Source organism: Melospiza melodia, chromosome 13, assembly GCF_035770615.1.
Source record: "Melospiza melodia melodia isolate bMelMel2 chromosome 13, bMelMel2.pri, whole genome shotgun sequence".
NCBI classification, from domain to species: Eukaryota; Metazoa; Chordata; class Aves; order Passeriformes; family Passerellidae; genus Melospiza; species Melospiza melodia.
Genome location: NC_086206.1, coordinates 15,930,086 through 15,947,743, shown reverse-complemented (window position 1 = coordinate 15,947,743; position 17,658 = coordinate 15,930,086). Strand labels below are relative to the sequence as shown.

The window sequence follows — 17,658 nt, the reverse complement described above, 5'->3', positions numbered from 1 at the left end:
CCCGGGGCTCTGTCCCGCCCGACCCCGGGGCTCTGTCCCGCCTGCCCAGGGCTCTGTCCCGCCCGCCCCGGACCTCTGTCCCGCCCGCCCGGGGCTCTGTCCCGCCCCGCAGCTCTGTCCCGCCCGCCCCGGGTTTCTGTCCCGCCCGTCCCGGCTCTGTCCCGCCCGCCCGGGGCTCTGTCCCGCCCGCCCGGGGCTCTGTCCCGCCCACCCCGGAGCTCTGTCCCGCCTGCCCGGGGCTCTGTCCCGCCTGCCCGGGGCTCTGTCCCGCCTGCCCGGGGCTCTGTCCCGCCCGCCCGGGGCTCTGTCCCGCCTGCCCGGGGCTCTGTCCCGCCCGCCCGGGGCTCTGTCCCGCCCACCCCGGAGCTCTGTCCCGCCCGCCCGGGGCTCTGTCCCGCCCGCCCGGGGCTCTGTCCCGCCGCTTCCGTCGCGTCACGTCCGCGGGAAGCGGAGCGCGGAGCCGGCGCGGCCATGGCGGTGAGTGCGGGGCCGGGGTTGCGGGGCCCGGGGCTCCCGGGAGACGCTGACCGCCTCTCTTGGCTCCGCAGCCCAAGGGGAAGGCGGGCACCAAGGGCAAGAAGCAGATCTTCGAGGAGAACCGGGAGACGCTGCGCTTCTACCTCCGCATCATCCTGGGAGCCTCCGTGAGTGCGGCCGGGCGCGCCGGCGGGGCCGGGGCCGGGTTGGGAGCGGGCAGACGAGGAAAGCTGTGCCGTGCTCTCTCCGCAGGCCGTGTACGCCCTAGTGAACCTGGTCATCTTCTACTCGGCCGCCTCCGCGTGGACGTGGGTGAGCGCCGGGCACCGTGGGCACCGTGTTCTGCCCCGGCGGGGGCACCCGGGCCGGGGCTCGTTCGTGGCCCCGGCCCCGGGGTCGCAGCTGACAGCGCTTCCCTGTTGCAGGTCGCGTTCGTCTTCAGCTTGGTGGTCTACGGCACCAGCTACCGGTCCATGAACTCCATGGCAAAGCCGTCTTTCACAGACGATGGCAGCCTTGCCGACGGGGGAATTGACCTGAATATGGAGCAGGGGATGGCAGAGTGAGTGTCCACACTCGCACGAGTCCAGGTGAGCAGGACCTGCTGCCTGAGCGTGCACACAGAGCCAGGAGAGGCTCCCGAGGACAAGGCTGGGCCTCAGCTCCCTCCTCAGCTTGCCCTCTGGCATGGGCATGAGGGGAGCTGGAAGTTTGGAGCCTTTTTTTCTCAGAGTGTACCTTAACTGTCCTTATTACCTGAACACTTGGCTTGGTGTGCTCCAGTCAGGAGCCACGACGTGGGTGTGTCAGCCTGGCACGGTCACTGTCCACAGGGCTGAGCTGTAGAGGTAAGAGATCACAAAAAGTTCAGCAGGAGTAGTTTACAATCATCTTTCAGTTAACAAACACTGCTGCAGCACACAGTGATAGGTGTTTTCTTTTTAAACCAGCACAGCAGGTAATGCTTGACAGAGCAGAAGGGTTTTGCTGCCAGTTACGCCATCCTGGCTGCAAACTGGCCATGTCTTGAAATGGTCTGCACGCTAAAACTCCCTGTCTCTGTCTCAGCCAGCTCCTGTCACCTCCTCAGCCATTTCTGTCCCCCATGCTTGTGCATTCTTCGTGTCCCTCTGCAGACAGCACTGAGTCTCTGCCTGTCCAGTCTCCTTGGTGCCACTGTAACTGTCTTTTCCTCTTTTCCTTGGTGAAGGAATGCCACAGTATTACAGGAAACACAGCAGTAATTCCTGCAAAGCTGCTAAATAAAATAAAGAGACGTTGCTAGTACAGCAGAAATACCTTCTAGATTTACATATTTTCCAACAGTGAGCCTCAAACTAGTTACAGAAAACTGCCAGGTGGTTGTGGACACATTGGGCTTTGCTCTTTGTCTTCCCTGCCCTCAGCCTCTGCCCAGGTCCAGCTCTGCTGGGGATCTTCAGCGTGTGCTCAGCGAGGTGCTGAGGTCCTGGCTCCTTCCTCACATGTCTTTGGGCTACAGCTCCAGGTTTACCTCTGTCCTTCCCTTGCTGCCAGGCTTTTGAAGAAGCACAGTGGGGCCTTGTTTGCACCTGAGCCCTCTGTGTTGCATCGGGTGTTCTCAGGCTGCCAGGGTCATATATTGATGTATACAGTTTCATTAAAGTAAGTTTTGATTTTTGCCTGGGGATGTTATCAGCAGCAGGCAGTGGGGTGCAGAACCTGCTGTCTCTGCACAGGATGAGCTCTCACCTTGTGTCTGGGTTAGTGGAATGGTGCCTTTAGTGCCTGCAGCAGGGGTGACTCAGATGTCTGGTGTAAGAGACTCAGGGGGGGACAAGGCCAGGAGGAGAGGGGGTGTGACCTATGAGCTGGTCACTTGCTGCTCAGCCAAGTGTTTTGTTCCCATTTTACACTGGTTTGGCTCTCTAGAGTGGAATTGCAAAATATTTTGAATACCTTTTTAGTGAAACAATGTGTGACAGTTAAAGAACGAAAATACAGAATTTTGATGTTTGGGGTGTGCTCCTGATTGTGGAAGGTGCCTCTTGGAGTTGTGCACTGGGGCACTGAGGCAGAGTGCCTGAGAACTGCCCTGTGTGTGTGATGGTGCTGTCAGGGATGTCACTGACAGGAGGCAGCACAGGGATCACAGCACCTGCTGTGAAAAGGTGACAGGCACAGCCCTGCTGCAGTCCTGAGTGCAGATGTACTTCACTTGCTGCTGAGACACAGAGGTTTTTCTGCCTGAGCATTTGGGGTGGGGTTTATCACACATTAAAATGAATTAATGCTTATCTGAGTCATGGGCTATGCAAAACACAGGGGAGGCAGAGCTCTAAAAACAAAATCTTCAGAGCTGAAGTTCCAATCCTTACCCTGTAGCTCTAAATTACCTCTCTGGGGGTCAGGGCACCACCCTAGGCTAGCAGGTATTTCACAAAGCAGTGGGTATTTCCAGCCCCTTAGCTAAGCCTGCTGCAGCTGGTTAATGCTGCTCCTTTGGAGCTGCTTCTGGAACACTGTGGATTTCATGGCATTTCTCTCGTGCTGTCTGTTGCTGAAATGGATGCTTTGTGTTGCTCTGGGGTTGGGAAAAGCCAATATTCATGATCTCTGGGAGAGTTTGCCTTGGTGGGAGCTCTGCCTTCACCCTTCTGTGGCCTCTGGTAATGCCAGAGGTCACTGAACCCTCAGTGTCTCGTGCTAGAGCTGGTGGTGGTGGATTCTGCAGTGTCTTGAGTCGATGTTGTTTATGCCATAGCCTTTGTTTTCTTGTCTCCATTCTTGAATGTGACTCAAGGGATTTTTACTCCAGCTGATGATGATTTAACCAGAGTGAGAGTTGGCCTGTTTTCTAAACCTTCATGGCACTCCCCGAGGCTTGTGTTGAAAAACTAATACCTGTTTACCTCTCCTGGGTGTCAGATGCCCCAAGGGTGGTGGCTGAAGTGTGGGCAGCTGATTCCTCTCCTTGGCTGCTCTCAGCTCTGCCTCAGGCTGGCATGGAAGGGCTGGAGTCAGATAAGCAGGACGGGAGGAGGAGCCGTCTGTTGCTGTAGCTCAGCTTGTGGTGTGCTTGTCCTTTAGTGACCCCAAGTGTCTGTCAGCCTGTGAAATGGCATGGGGAAGATTCATGGCTCCCTTCGGCACAGCCAGTCATGAGGAGTTACACTTTATGTCATTATAGGTGTCAAATCAGCAGTGCTGGCTGCAGCTGTGGGGGTGGGGGGTGGTTTTGTTGCTGATTTCCAACCCCCAGCAATTCCTCAGCTTTCTCAATGTTGTTTTTTCAGAGGGAGGTGATCTCTTTAATTCATCAGACTATTTTGCTGTTGTTGTTTGTTTGCTGCTTTGATTCTTCTAGATAACGGTGTGTGGCAAAGCAGGGCCAGCCTGGCTTGGGCAGGGTCACTCCCCTGGGGCAGAGCAGACTGTGCTGGCAGAGCTGCTGTGTTTGCCAGGGCTTGGAATGAAAGATTAATGTTTTGCTTTTGTTCCCTCAGGCACCTCAAGGATGTGATCCTGCTGACAGCTATAGTCCAAGTGCTGAGCTGCTTCTCGCTCTACGTCTGGTACTTCTGGCTCTTGGTAAGCCCCAGCCCTGCTGTTTTCCATCTTGCTCTGCAGTGTTGCTTTCTTTCCCTGTCTTCAGGATGGAGGACATTATTTATCTATTTCATTTCAGTGTCATGTTTCAGGCCTGAATTATTTCCTGATATGTTTTTTAATCTCCTTGTCACATCTTGTTTAAAATTTCGGCTGAACAAGGCAAAGAAGTCCTGATCCCTCTGGGTCAACCACGCAAAAACTAGGCTGGCCTTTGTCTTTCCCTCTGGTCCCATAAATGGGCAACAAGCAACATGAGGCAGATCAAAGCTGTCTTGGTGCACAGAGTCTTTCTGTGTCTGTAACAAACAGTGTTTCATCATGTTTGGCTCTTTGAGCCATTCAGCGTGCACCAAGGCTGGGATCTGCTGCACACTGTGCCTTTGGGTAGATAAAATGCTACAGGCTTTCATTCCCCTTAACACACCAAACCTTTTCTGCTTCTGAAACGTTTGTCATGTGTCTCCAGCTAAAACTGTGTGTGTAGAAGGAGAAAAAAAAATCTCCATTTAGTTTAAAAATTCCACATTTGCTTTGAGGCTATCCCACAGAGGTACAGAAGGCAATTGTGGGAGCATGGAATGTTATCCCAGTTCAGTCCTTGATCTCATTTCAGTCCTCACCCACAAGTTCCTCCCTAGCTGGCCTGGCAGAGGGCAGCCTCGACTCGGCTGTCCCCTGGAGACCATCTGGGTCGCTTTTTTCGTAAATTCAAAGAAATGTGGGTGTGTTTTCCGAAGGAAGGAGAGGCGGAATGTCTGGACAGCTGGATCCTTCTGGGTAATTCAGACCTGATGCTGGGATTTCCGTGCATGAAGCCTGAGCTCTGTATACATTCCTCAACCATGGAATGAAACCAGGCCGTTTATTTTGGGCACCTGCCACTGCCTTTGATTTCCGTGCACCCTGAGATGCTCTGATCCAGCTGCTTTGTGTCCCTCAGAAGGACCAGCCTGCCTGTCCCCAAGGAGGGACAGGGCTTTGTGCCTGAGTTTGTGCCACGTGTTTTGCAGGCTCCGGGGCGCGCTCTGTACCTCCTGTGGGTGAACATCCTGGGGCCCTGGTTCACCGCCGAGGCCGCGCCCGCGGCTCAGGAGCCCAACGAGAAGAAGCAGCGGCGGCAGGAGCGCCGGCAGATGAAGCGCTTCTAGCCCTGCCTGGGCACAGATCAACGCCCTCTCCCATCTCCATGCTGTTATTTCATCAGGGATGCGACCAAAACCAATCCAGAACCACCGCAGTAGCTCTGTTGCCCTTTGTCACTGCTGCCATTCCGACAGAAAGGCCGCAAGAGACTTCCCCTGGTTGGGTCTTGGCGTGGGCTGAGGCCTCGCTCCTCGGGCTGACAAGGGGGTGATGCTGGGATGTGTGTAAATATCTTTTTAAAGCAGCGCTGTATCGCATTCAGCGTTGGGGAGTGCAATGCTGGAGGAAATAGTACATTAAAGAGCAGAGTCTTAACTGACCGTGCTGGCAGTGGGTTTGTGAAAAGTGCCAGCATGTTCTTGGAGAGCTGGACTAGAGGGGAGCAGAATCCCCAGAGACAGGTGCTCTCCTTTCCCAAGCTTTGTGCTGCCCTGCCTGCTACAGCCTCTGCACCCTGTGAAGAATCTGCAGCTGCCCTGCAGGACCAGGAGTGAGGGGCAGCTGGGGATGCTGAGAACGGGGCTTGCAGCCAAACTTGGAGCTTCTGGGATCAAGCCTGAGCTCTCTGGAGCCACAGATTGGCCTGTGCTACCTTTGCAGGAACTCAGTGGGATGTAAGACAAGAAGCTGTGGGGTTTGTTTGGTTTGGGTTTTGTTTTGTTTTCTCTTAAGAGGGTACTCCCAGGGTGCCATGACTGCTCCAGAGCTCATGTGTTTAAGACCAGGAACAGGGCAGTTTTTACTTTTGCCTGCTTTGATGTACTGATGTCCCTGTCCAGTATGTTGTTTGTCACAGTCCATGACCCCTTCCAGCCCCTGACACACCAGCTCAGACCATGCAGCTTTGCCTGTGCCAGCAAGAGGCATGGTGGGTGTTCACAGTGGTGCCAGCCTGGGTTTTGATGCTATCCACAACCTTTTGCCCACACGTCCTTTCCATTACATCACCTTTATTACACACTTTTTTCCTAACGTTGAGCCCAGTCCCCACCCTGAGTCCTCAAAGCCAGGCAGGGTGGCTGTAGTTGGGGTGCAGAGCTGGGCAGAGATTGGTAATGGGGGATTCAAGTCCTTCCTGCTGCTGGTGGAGGACATGAGGGAGGGGCAGGGAGTGGAAAAGGCATCCATGGGGCGATCTGTGGGTGCAGTGCAGCCCTTCTTCCCTGCACAGCCCAGAGCCCCCAGCCCTGTCTCTGGCCCCAGGTAGGTGCCCCCACAGTGCTGGGAGCCCTCCTGGCACCCTCCAGCAATCCCCCAGCACAGCCTTCTGCACTCGGGGACCAGCACATCGCCCCAACTCTGCCCTCACTCTCCCTGAACCCTCTTGTCTGACTCCCCAAAGCCAAATGGAGCAGCACAGGCATCCCCAAAATACACAGGGAGGATGCAGGGGACACATCAACACAACCACACGGGCCCTTGGCCGCGCTACCCTACACAGCGCTACATGCACAGCGCCCGCCTCGGGCTCTGCCCTCCGCTCCAGCCCCAGTAAAGCCCAGTAAACAGCACCAGTTACACCCCTGGGGTGCTGCCTCAGGGGGTGCCCCTCAGTCAGGCAGCAGCTGCTCCAGCTCTTCCTCGTTCAGGCCGTTGGTGGTGACAATGTGATCCAGCTGCTTCATGTAGCGCTCCAGGTCCTGCATGAAGTGGGGGATGCGAGCCTTCTCCAGCACCCCGAATTCCTTCAGCCGATTCACATCTTCGTAGGACACCTGGCAGGAAGGAGATGGGGGTCAGTCCCCTCACCCCAAACCCTGGCAGGTGCCATGGGGGGCATCTGGTGCCCTTGCAGCCCCCCTGGGTGAGTCAGGACACCCCTGCTGCTCATGGGGAGGCAGCAGGAGAGCTGCTGGGGGTGTGGGATTTGCAAGGATTTGTGGGTTTGGTAATTTTCGGTCACTGCAAGGACAGGTGACAGCAGGACTGCTGTGGCCAAGGGCCAGAAAGGCTTAACCTGCTGGGTTAAGCCTCTTCCCGAAAGTCTCCCACAGAGGATTATGGATTGTCCTGTCCTTCCTTGCATCCTACCCAGCACAGCCTTTCCCTGGTACACAGCAAAGAGCTGAAGGGCTGCCAGGCAAGGGCTGTTTTTTGGGAAGCCAGGAGATTGAGGGAGCCTGTGTGAGCTTTGGGGTGGGATGGATTGTGGGATCAGCCACCCCCCGCCCCAGTCTCAGCCTGGCTCTTACCTTTCCAAGGGCAGCCAGCAGTGGGAAGTCGATGGTTTGCCGATGGCGCAGGATGCGGAGAATCCCGTCCAGGTACACCTGGTCCTTACTGAAACAGCCTGGAGCAGCAGAAAAGGCCTGGGAGAGGGCTCCTGGCTTCCACCACCCTCCCCTTGCCTGAACGTTTGCTGACCACAATAACGAGAATGAGGGCACTGCCCACGAGTGTGCCAGGGCTCAGGACTGCCAGGTCCCAAGGGGTGCGCACTGGGGAGGCAGCCAGGTGCAGCCAGAGCCACAGACCCGACTGGGATACTTCCCAAGTAATCACCAAGTAATTTTTTCAAAGGATAAACCACTGCAAGCATCCAAATGTATCCAAATGTTTCCCCTCCTTTGCCTGCTGCTTCCCCAAGAGCTTGTGCAAGTCACTCCCATTGGATAGGGAGAGTGGTGCTTGGGATAGGGAGGGATACAGGGACTGGGTGCTGCGGCTGTGTTAGGAGGAAAGGGTTAAAAGCAAAACTCTAATCTGGAGGATTGTAAATTGCTCAAGTGACCTTGCACCTGGGTGTAACTCTTGATAAGCTTGTGAACAGCAGGCTGGTGACCCTTTGATCTTGTGTTCCTCTGCCCAGGTGTTGGGTGTTGCTCTGGGGATCCCCCAGTCAGCGAGGTAATGCAAATAAATTTATTTTCTGTGTTCTAGCCATGAGTTTGTGCCTGTTCTGGCTGCCTGTGCCAGCTTACACTCTGCAGGACTGGTGATGCTCAACCTACACAGCAGCAGAACATACCACACTCTGTTTTTTCTTAAAGAAATATATATGATAAGTCAATAGAATTCTTCCCAAAGCTCAGCTGACCCCCGCAGTGGTACCTGGCTGTGAGGTGTCCGTCTGGCCCCGCTTTGCCCGCACGCAGTACTCCCACCGGACCCCAGCATCCTGCACGTACTGCTCCAGGTCCTGGAAGAGGGCAGAGAAGGAGAGGTGGCTGGCCCTCTCGATGGTGTAGTAGAGCAGGGCAGCCCGCCACAGGAAGGGCTGCTTGCGGAACAGGACGCTGTGCAGGCTGGCCAGGCCCTCCTCGGTGGGGTTGGCGGGCTTCAGGCTGTACTGCTTGCGGCCCTCGGAGCTGTGCCACGGCTGCCGCGTGTTGTTGACCCCCCGGATGTAGTGGGTGCCTGGGGAGAGGGGACAGCAGTGAATGCCCCGAGCGTCCCCAGCTCTGCCCCCACCCACAGCAGCCCAGCTGACCGATCTCGTGGCGCAGCATCCCCTCCAGCCAGTGCTGCCGGGCTCCGGCCAGGTTGATGGCCAGCGTGGGCCGGCTGTCCTCCACCATCATCACCGCCTGCGACAGGAGGTCATCGGTCAGCTGCACCACCACCTGCGGGAGGAGGAGGAGGACACGGCCATGAGTGGGGCTTGGCTCTCAGCAGAGGCCGAGATGTGGCAGATGGTCACAAAACTCCACTGACACCACGGATGGTGCTGTTTGGCACTGCTGCACCATCACTGGGCTGTGCTGCAGGTCCCCAAAGGAATGACAGACAGCAAGAGCCACTGGAGGTGGGGGGGTAATGAGAGGGGAGAGATGATCTCATGCAGGGATGAAGTAGCTCCTTTAATCTCTTTACAGCCAACAAAGCTGAGCAGGCACTGTGGGGGGAGCAGGCAGCTCCTGGGCAGGCTCCTGCAGTGCCCCTCTGGCTCCAGCATCACCTCCCCAGCTTGCTCCCATGGGCTCCCCAGCCTCCTGGGGCCACACAGGACGGAGACCGCATCCTCTGGAGAGCTGCCTGCTCCCCCTTCTGCATCCCCACTGGCAATGAGATGGGGCAGTAACTTTGGCCATCAAAACAACCCCACTCTGAACACCCAACAGCACCAGCTTTGTAATGGCTCTACACTCCCCAAGAAACATCTCCTGAGGGATCCAAGGTTTTGGCTCCATTTCCATGGACTTCTCCACAGTGAGGATGGCTCCATGCCAGTCCACCCTCACAGGAGGAACCATGTGTGCTGGCCACAAATCACAGCAGGGATGGGCATTGCATATGTAGGGCTATTCAGTATCTTTATACAGAAAAAAAGGGTATTTTGAGAAACATGGCTATCACAGGTGTGGAGCCAAGACAGCTGCTCACCAGAAGTTAACTTGCCATCCAGCAGCACTTTCTGACCACCTGACTTCAGATCTGCAGCAACTCAAAGCTGCAGCATCACCAGAGGATGGTCCCTTGGAGCTCTTTCATCTGAGGTTTGCAGTGGCAAACCTCAGGATAGCAATCAAAATCCCCTACACACCTATTAACTCTATAAAGCACCTGTTATTTCACAACTGACACTTTTCAGGATGAAAAGAAGTGCCTGTTTACTACAATGGCAATTCTTTACTACAGTGACAATTCTTCTCTTGTTAAAAAAAATGAGAGGAGACTGAATTGGTTTGCTTTAAGTCAGATTTATTATTATTATGAAAGCCAAAAGTGCAGCCTAACAGAGTCCAGCACTGGGCAAACAAACAGCATCAAATACTTACAGTGCAACTGCTTACCTGGGTTAAAATATATCAGTGTGAAAAGGAATCCCTGCAGTGCTGAGCCTTGTCAGTTCACCTCTGACTCCTCATGCAGAACCAGCCATCCAGGAGCAATGGAAAGGGACTCTGGGCAGTGCCAGAAACAACAGCTTCTTATGCTGCAGTCCTTCTGCTACAAAACCTCATCCTGCTGAGCAGCACCACTTGCCTTGTTTTGGGACCCTCCAGTTTGGCAGACACAACCAGGGCTGCAACTCCAGCCAAAGAGCAGCAGGACCAGCTCCCCAGGTCTGTGAGCTCTCTCATTCTGAGCAGCAGCCCCAGTGCATCCTTGTGGTCCATGGTTTGCTCAGCTTTTGTGAATGCGCTGATGGAGAAAGAGCTCATGCCAAGAAGCCAAGGGGAGGCTTCTGGTGGTCCCCATGGCACTGGGGCATGGGTTCCTGGGTTCCTGTCTCTCCTGGCACTGCTCAGGACCTCTGACACTGAGCAAGCAGCTCAGAGGTAGAGGGAGGTCATTGATGGGATCCCAAGAGACAGCAGCTAGCACTGTTTAGGCTGACAACACTCCACAACCCCAAGGATTGCCATGCAGCACTTACCAGTGGGGCCAGGTGTTTCTCTGCTGCAAGCTGTGAGCCCACTGAAATCCATATGGAAACCTCTGGCAGCACCATGCCTGTCCTAAGTCAGAAGAAAAGCAGAAGAGCTTCAGGGCGTGCAGCTTGGACCCCAACAAAGCAGCTTTTGAGGGCACAGGTTTAATTCCAGCATGAGCACTTACCCAGGAGCGGCGCTGGGAGCGGGATCCTGCCTTTGCCGATCGGTGCTGGGGACAAAGGGGCTGCAGGGGCTGCCCCAGCCTGGCCACGCTGCCTGCCAGGGCTGCCCTGGGCAGGGACACACCAGCTGCTGTGCTCTGGGCTAAGGCACCCCCACAGAGGGTTCTTCTCTTTCAAGCAAGCCACCACGATTAGTACGGACCAGGGAAGCAAGGGGCACGGCAGAACAGACACAGATGGTGAAAGTCAGGAATCAGAGATACAGGTGCAGGGAGGGAGACACAGCCTGGAACCACCCAGTTCCCTGACAGGGTGTGAGATTATCAGTGATGCACAAGTTTTGGTGTTGTACAGGGTGCAAGTTCTGCCAACGTGGCTGTATTGAGAGCAGGTGAAACCCTTCTCTCTTCTACCCCAGACACATCCAGCAAAATTTCCATTGGACAGAAAGGAACAAACCAATGCTTTCATTGTTTCCAAAGCACTTATCAAAGGCCCCAGATAAAACAGCCACACCAACGTGCAAACAGTGACTGAACTCTGCGCTGCCTTGAATCACAGAATGTCCTGAGCTGGAAGGGACCCAAAGGGTTCATTGAGTCCAGTCCTAAGAGCTCTGAGCCCAGGGACAATTACACAGGGCTGGAAGGAAGCCAGTTGCACACCAATACATAAGAAAATCAATGGGTTTTTGCCCAGCCAGGGCTCAATTAATGGAGAACAGAGTAGATGAATTTAATTAATTAATAAACCCAAGAGATAGAGCTCAACTAGCAAGGTGTAAGTGCAGGTCTGTAAGACTGGCAGCTGCTTGGCTGGGTATTGGGACTGACTCTGGGCACTCAAAGGCAGATGAATTATAGGGAAACATCTGCAGAAATCTGTTCTGTCCCAGGCAAAGGCTTAGGAGGACCAAGGTGCCAAATCCACACCCCAGGAACACCCTCAGGAGGCATCAGGGCAAACCAAGGGTGTTTGAGAAGGAAATGAAATGTCCTTGGGCAGGAAGGACCTCAGGGGAGCTTTGCCTGCATGGAACGCACTGGGCACCACTGGGTGAGGTGATACTTTGGAGAAATGCTCACCAATAACCCTCTTGGGAGACAGAGGTGAAAAATCAGAGGTAGGAAATAGAGTCTGGCCAAGAAGCAGTGGTGAGAAGCCCCCACACCAGCCAGCACTGCACAGTCCCTGCCCTGCAGCCAGCAGCCCCAGGGAGCCCTGCAAGCCAACCCACGCAAAGCCAGGCCCAGAAATCCTTCTCAGACTTTGAACCCAGGATGGTGAAAGTGTTTTGTCCACACCTTGCTGGCAGAGGGGATAAAAAAAGCTCTTTAATAGCAGCTGTGGCATACTCCATGCTGGATGCTGCAGGGAGTGCAGAGAAACCAGGTTAGGAGATGCTGAACTTCTCCCCTGGTTCCATCCCATGTGGCTACTGTTGTACCTTAACCACGTCTTTCCCAGCCTTAAAACCCAAGCCTGGGGTTTCAAAGCACCATAACCTGCATGTCCTGCAGGACAGCAGGAAATCCCTTCCCCTGGCTCTGCTTTTGGATGTGTGGGTTAAGGCAGCTGTCAGAGAAGTCTGCCCTCCCACTGCCAACAGCAAGAAATGAATTCCCAACAGTAATTGATGCCTCAAGCATGCAGCAAAAGGCTCCTGGCATGGCCATGCAGACAAGCAGCAGCTGCTCCCTCCCTCTCAAGCACAGAAGAGAGATACACATGGAAAACATCACAGGAAGTTTGTGGGGACCCAGCACCCAAGTCCTAAAGCCGGGGTATGGTGAAGCGGGAGGTGAAGGGACACCACTGCTCAGAGCAGAAAAGCTTCCTCTTTGTAACCAAAACATTTCTTAATCAAAGTCCTTTTTATCAGAAAATAAATATTTAGCTGTGTTTTACAAGTGATAAAGCAGGGATGTGATTACCTCTCCCACACAGCCCTCCTTCTGCATGTACTTTCGGATCACGGACCAGATCTGGCACTTGCTCAGCAGCCGCCCGCCCGTGGCCACCTCGAAGCTCTCGTAGGTCCCGTACTTCTCCAGCACAGCACGGATGATCCTGATGGCCTGTGCCACACAGAAAGCACAAACATAAGCACAAACACCCCCCTGCTCACAAATACAGCCGAAGATCCCACATGGAACAAACCCAGTGAAGGCAACCCTGATTAAGCCCTCTAAAATCCCATGTGGTTTTACACAACCTAAAAAACCGAGGAGACTGAGCTGGCTGGAGTGATCACCAGGACAGACAGACACTTCACACAATCAGCACCACCCACAGCAGATTCCTTCTGCTTTTTGTCCCCCTTGCAGAAATGAGACAGAGCAGAAGAGAAAGTGCATTGTCGCAGCGTGGTTAAATCCATGATTATTTTCAATCTTTTCTGCTTTCAGTTCTCCCTGCAAACTCCAGCGCTTGCACAAAGACCTCCAGCTTCTGAGCTTGCTTTTTACTCTCAGAGTTTCTTACTCCAGGGCTGAATTCCAAGCTCAGCAGTGAGGCTGTGCATTACCCTCTGCAGTGATGCTGCTTCAAACAGCATCTCAGCACACCAGCCTGCTGTACACCCAGCAGCCTTCTAATAAAAGCATCACGTGCTCCATTATTCACATTAACATTTATGGAGCATCTATAAAATAAGAACATTTATTAGCACATTTCCTCCCCAAAAAGTGTGCTTCCATTGCAGACATTTTCAAGCAATTACCTTCTCCAGCCATTGGAATATATATTAATATATTAATATTAGATATTATATTCATATTATATTAGTACATATTCCAAAGTAGATGACTTTCAACCAGTTCTGGAGTTTTTCCAGCAGTTTTATTGCCTCAGCAAACCTGGCTGGGCTGCTGCCAAGCTTCCCAGCCCTGGACCACTTGTTGTCCCTCCCTAGTCCCTAAGGTTACCCAGGATCAGGAGATGGGTGCTCACCATCAGTACTGGTGCTCAAATCATGCAACACCCCATAAGAAAAGAGGAAATGGCTCAAGTACTGCCAGGGGAGGTTTAGGTTGGATATTAGAAAAATTTTTTCATGGAAAGGGTTGTCAAGCATTGAAACAGGGCAGAGGTGGAGTCACCATCCCTGGAGGCATTCAAAAGATGTGGATGTGGCACTTGGGGACGTGGTTTAGTGCTGGGATTGGCAGTGCTTAAGTAACAGCTGGACTTGATCTTAAGGGTCTTATCCCACCTAAACAATTCTATGATCCTAAGAGGGGCTTTAGGCCTGCATCTGGTGAGCAGCCTCCTCTACCCCTGCAGAAAGTCCTGATTTTCCTTCCCTGGGCAGTTTTCACAGCTGGTTTTTATTCTCAAGTCATTTACTGAGTGTTTCCAGGAGAAGCTGTGCAGAGTTTTTCTGCTGTCAGTTTTGTTTTCTGGGGTGCTGGGGTGGGGGTTTTTGGGTTTTTTTCTTTGTTTGCTGAACAATCAGACTCATTTTTACAGCACTGCAAGGCACCTTCAGCTGACCACTGCAGAAAAACAACCCTTCATCCTCCCACCTCTGCTCTCTCTCCTCCCAGAGGACCCAAACCACTGAGCCAAGAGAAACCCAGCACAGCTGGTGCCCAGGAGCAAGACAACCAGAGAGCTCCTTCCTGACCTTCAGAGCACATCCTGGTGAGCAAAATTCCTGAGATTCCAATGTCCTGAGCATCCCCAGATCATTCACCCAACATATGCAGTGGGACAACAAATCCTCTAGCTCTGTGCTGGTGCCACTCAAATTCACGTGGCAAACCAGGGATGTGATCTCCAGGGTGAGGAGCCTCCACAGGGCTGGAAGAATCCTCCTGGCTTATTTAAGTTTTCTATTAAGAAAATAAAATAGATAACCCCCCAAGCACATGCAGAGCAGCTGGAAGCAGGGAGCTGATGTTGGTTTGTCTGCTCATGCCCAAGGATGCTGACATAGCAAAATGTCTTATTTATTTAACCTCCATGATTAATGAAAAGGTCTTTGAAAATAAAAGCAGTTTATAGCTAAGAGTTAGCTGCCAATGAAAAAATGCTTCCCAAAATAAAAGAGACTGGAAGGAGGTTACTGCAGGGCAAGAGCAGAGGAACAGTGCCATGAATGCTGACCCATCCCAGCCTCACCAGAAAACCTGGAGAAACATTGGCACAAACACTCAACACTTAGTATCCCCTGCAAAAGCTTCCAGAATCCACAGTGGTTACAAACCTTCATTCCATTCATTCAAAGCACCGCCCAGAGAAAAATAATCTCAATTATTCATCTTTTACTCTGCTGCAAGCCAACTGCACCAAAGGAAAAAGCACGGGGAGAAGGAGCTCTGAGCAACTCATTTTAGTGCAAGAGTCAGGGAATAAAATACAGGAGGGAAATGCCAAAAGCTGAGAGGTCTTTGCAGGCGTCAGAGTGTCTCCCCTGCAAGAGCCTCACTGGCACCAGCTCATGTGGGGCAGAGGTATGGCACACACTGGGAATGACAAACTGCTCAGAAAGCTGTGTGCAGAAAGAGCCTGAACCATCTGGATAATAATCCAGGCAGAGGCATGGGCAGTGATGCAGGGAAAAGTAAACATTCAAAAAACAATAAATAAATCAGTGAAGATGTTGTTACTTGAATTAGTAACTCCTGACTGAGGGGTGCAAAGAAACACCTCTAGTGTGCCAGCCTGAATTTAGGATAACAGGAGGTCTTTAGCTGTTCACAGAAAGGATGCTCTTCCTGGAGGCAGCATGTTCACTCCCAGGTGCAAACTGGTTTTGGGACACAGCAGGCTCCCAGCTGCAAGCTCAAGCTGAAGGGACAGAGCAGCTCTACTCCTGCAGCCACAAAAGGCTTGTTTGAGGGCACAGCACCCTGGAAGCACTCCTGCCTCTTTTCTCCTGTTGAATGACCAGGAGCTGTTTTCTCAGTGCCATCTCCACGGGAGAGAGCTACTCAGAAATGTTTCAGTAGGGTATAAGCCATGGAAACAGTGAAACAAAATAATACAGACTCCTTAAGGGGAGTCTTCACCAATTAATATCATTACTGACCATGTTTGCTCGTGCCTTAAGGATGCTGTTGCACTGAACAACCTTTAGGCCTTCCAGAAAACAAGCCAGACTTAACCACCAGGTAATTCAGGCTGAGGAGCACTTCCCATGCTGTCACCCATGTGCTCCAGCTCCTCTGCTGTTACTTCTACAGCAACAAGGGCAGATGCATACCAGCAAGGTGTCCCTGATGGAGCACAGCTCCCAGCACAAGCAGGAGCCAGTTTGAGCATAGAAACACAGACTGGTTTGGGTGGAAAGCGACATTTGGGATAATTTAGTTCCAATCCTCCTCCATGGGCTGGGACACCTTCCACCAGACCAGGCTGCTCAATTCCGGCAGGTGGGTGAGGCTACTGAAACCTGAGGTTTGAGAAATCACAGGGTGAGTGTGATGAAGGCAGGACACAAAAGGTGCCAAGGGAGAGGGACTGGGCACCAGCTGAGAGGGAAAGAAGGCCAGGTTTCACATGGACCAGGGGGAATGGTGTTGACTTACAACTTAAGGATAGTTTTAAGCTGGACATTAGTAATAAATTCTTCCCTGTGCAGGTGACAAGGCCCTGGCACAGGCTGCCCAGAGAAGCTCTGGTTGCTCCATCCCTGGAAATGTTCAAGGCCATGTTGGAAGGGACTCGCAGCAACCGATCTGGTGGAAGATGTCACAGTCCATGGCAGCAGGGTGTGTGGGGTAATTAGACGGTCTGTAAAACCCCTTCCAACCCAAACCATTCCAGAATTCCACGACCATGGACCATCTCCACCAGAGTCCATCCCACACCGGCCCCTCCTTTCTCCTCCTCCTCCTCCCAGGCCGAGCATCCTTCCCCGGCCCCGCCTCACCTGAGCCACGAAGCGGTCGGAGGCGGCCCCGTACTTGTCCAGGACGGCGGCGGGCACCGGCTCCGCGTACTCGAACTGCGGGTCGTAGGCGAAGCTGGCGCGGAAGAAGCGCTCCCGCTCCGCCTCCACGTTGCGCGGCCGCAGCGCCACGAGCAGGCAGGGGCTGCGCCGCCCGCCGCCCTCCTCGCCGCGGCCCCGCGCGATGTGCGGCAGCGAGGCGGCGGCGCGCAGCCCCCCGCGCCCCGCCGCGCCCTCGCTCCGCCGCGGCCCGGCCCCGGTTTCCGAGAGCCGGCGGCTTCCCCGCGGGCAGCGCGGGGCGGGGGGCGGCGGGGACGGGCAGAGCGGAGCGCCATGGCCCGGTCCCGAGCCCGCGGCCCCCGAGCCCGCGGCCCCCGAGCCCATCGCCCCTGAGCCCATCGGCGCCGAGCCCGCGGCCTCCAGCGCGGCGGCACCGGGCCGGCACCGGGGCTGCGCCGGCTCCGCCCCCAGCACGCGCCACCGCCCGCCAATCGGCGCCGCGCCCGGCACACCGCAGCCAATGGGAGAGGAGCGCAGAGGGAGAGCCCCGCCCCTCGCGCTGCGCTCCGCGCCGCGGGATCGGGGCGGGCACGGCAGCGCCGCCAGCCCCGGGAGCGGCCCCGGCCCCGGCCCCGGCCCCGGCCCCGGCCCCGGCCCCGGCCCCGGCAGCATCGCCAGGCCCGGAGGCACAGCCGGTTCCGGTTGCACTGCTTGTCCCGCCTGCATTGCTGCCTCGGCTGCTGTGTCACCACATCTGTATTGCCACCCCTGTCGGCATCCCCACCCTGTTTGCATCTCCAGCCTTGGCTGCATCGCCACCCCAGGTTGTGTCACCAGCCCCAGCTGCATCGCCAGTCCCAGTTGCAGTTCCAAGGCCAGTTATGTTTCCATCCCAGTTGCTCTCCCAGCACCAGTTGCATCATGCTCCAGTAGCACCACCAACCCTGGTTATGTCACCAACCCCAACCGCATTGTCACCCACGTGATGTTGCCAGCCCTGGTCACATCGCCAACCCCGTTAGCCTTGTGGTTTTTCCCAAAGCCCTGTCTC

The 17,658-nt window shown here is 54.5% G+C and overlaps 2 protein-coding genes across 2 annotated transcripts; one reads left to right on the top strand and one right to left on the bottom strand.

Annotated features, from left to right (window-relative positions):
• Positions 1–436: 436 nt before the first annotated feature.
• On the top strand, positions 437–5,531 carry TMEM208 (transmembrane protein 208). Its single transcript, XM_063167975.1, has 6 exons — positions 437–477; positions 549–644; positions 730–789; positions 903–1,039; positions 3,963–4,047; positions 5,079–5,531. Exons 1-6 carry the CDS (start codon positions 472–474, stop codon positions 5,214–5,216), a joined length of 522 nt encoding a protein of 173 aa, XP_063024045.1. The 5' UTR covers positions 437–471; the 3' UTR covers positions 5,217–5,531.
• A 613-nt stretch (positions 5,532–6,144) lies between these two features.
• Positions 6,145–17,006, bottom strand: MATCAP1 (microtubule associated tyrosine carboxypeptidase 1). Its single transcript, XM_063167974.1, has 6 exons — positions 16,590–17,006; positions 12,646–12,789; positions 8,642–8,774; positions 8,263–8,568; positions 7,404–7,501; positions 6,145–6,926 (listed from the first exon to the last, which is right to left on the bottom strand). Exons 1-6 carry the CDS (start codon positions 17,004–17,006, stop codon positions 6,762–6,764), a joined length of 1,263 nt encoding a protein of 420 aa, XP_063024044.1. The 3' UTR covers positions 6,145–6,761.
• Between the last annotated feature and the right edge of the window lie 652 nt (positions 17,007–17,658).

What these genes read in the sequence shown, in the direction of transcription:
- TMEM208 (XM_063167975.1), top strand. An exon ending in CCGCCTCCGCGTGGACGTGG is followed by an intron (nt 790 to 902) that starts GTGAGCGCCGGG and finishes TCCCTGTTGCAG; the next exon opens with GTCGCGTTCGTCTTCAGCTT. An exon ending in TCTGGTACTTCTGGCTCTTG is followed by an intron (nt 4,048 to 5,078) that starts GTAAGCCCCAGC and finishes CGTGTTTTGCAG; the next exon opens with GCTCCGGGGCGCGCTCTGTA.
- MATCAP1 (XM_063167974.1), bottom strand. Translation starts at nt 17,006, where the DNA reads ATGGGCTCAGGGGCGATGGGCTCGGGGGCCGCGGGCTCGGGGGCCGCG. An exon ending in GATGCTGCGCCACGAGATCG is followed by an intron (nt 8,569 to 8,641) that starts GTCAGCTGGGCT and finishes CCCTCTCCCCAG; the next exon opens with GCACCCACTACATCCGGGGG. An exon ending in GACGGACACCTCACAGCCAG is followed by an intron (nt 7,502 to 8,262) that starts GTACCACTGCGG and finishes CTGCTGCTCCAG; the next exon opens with GCTGTTTCAGTAAGGACCAG.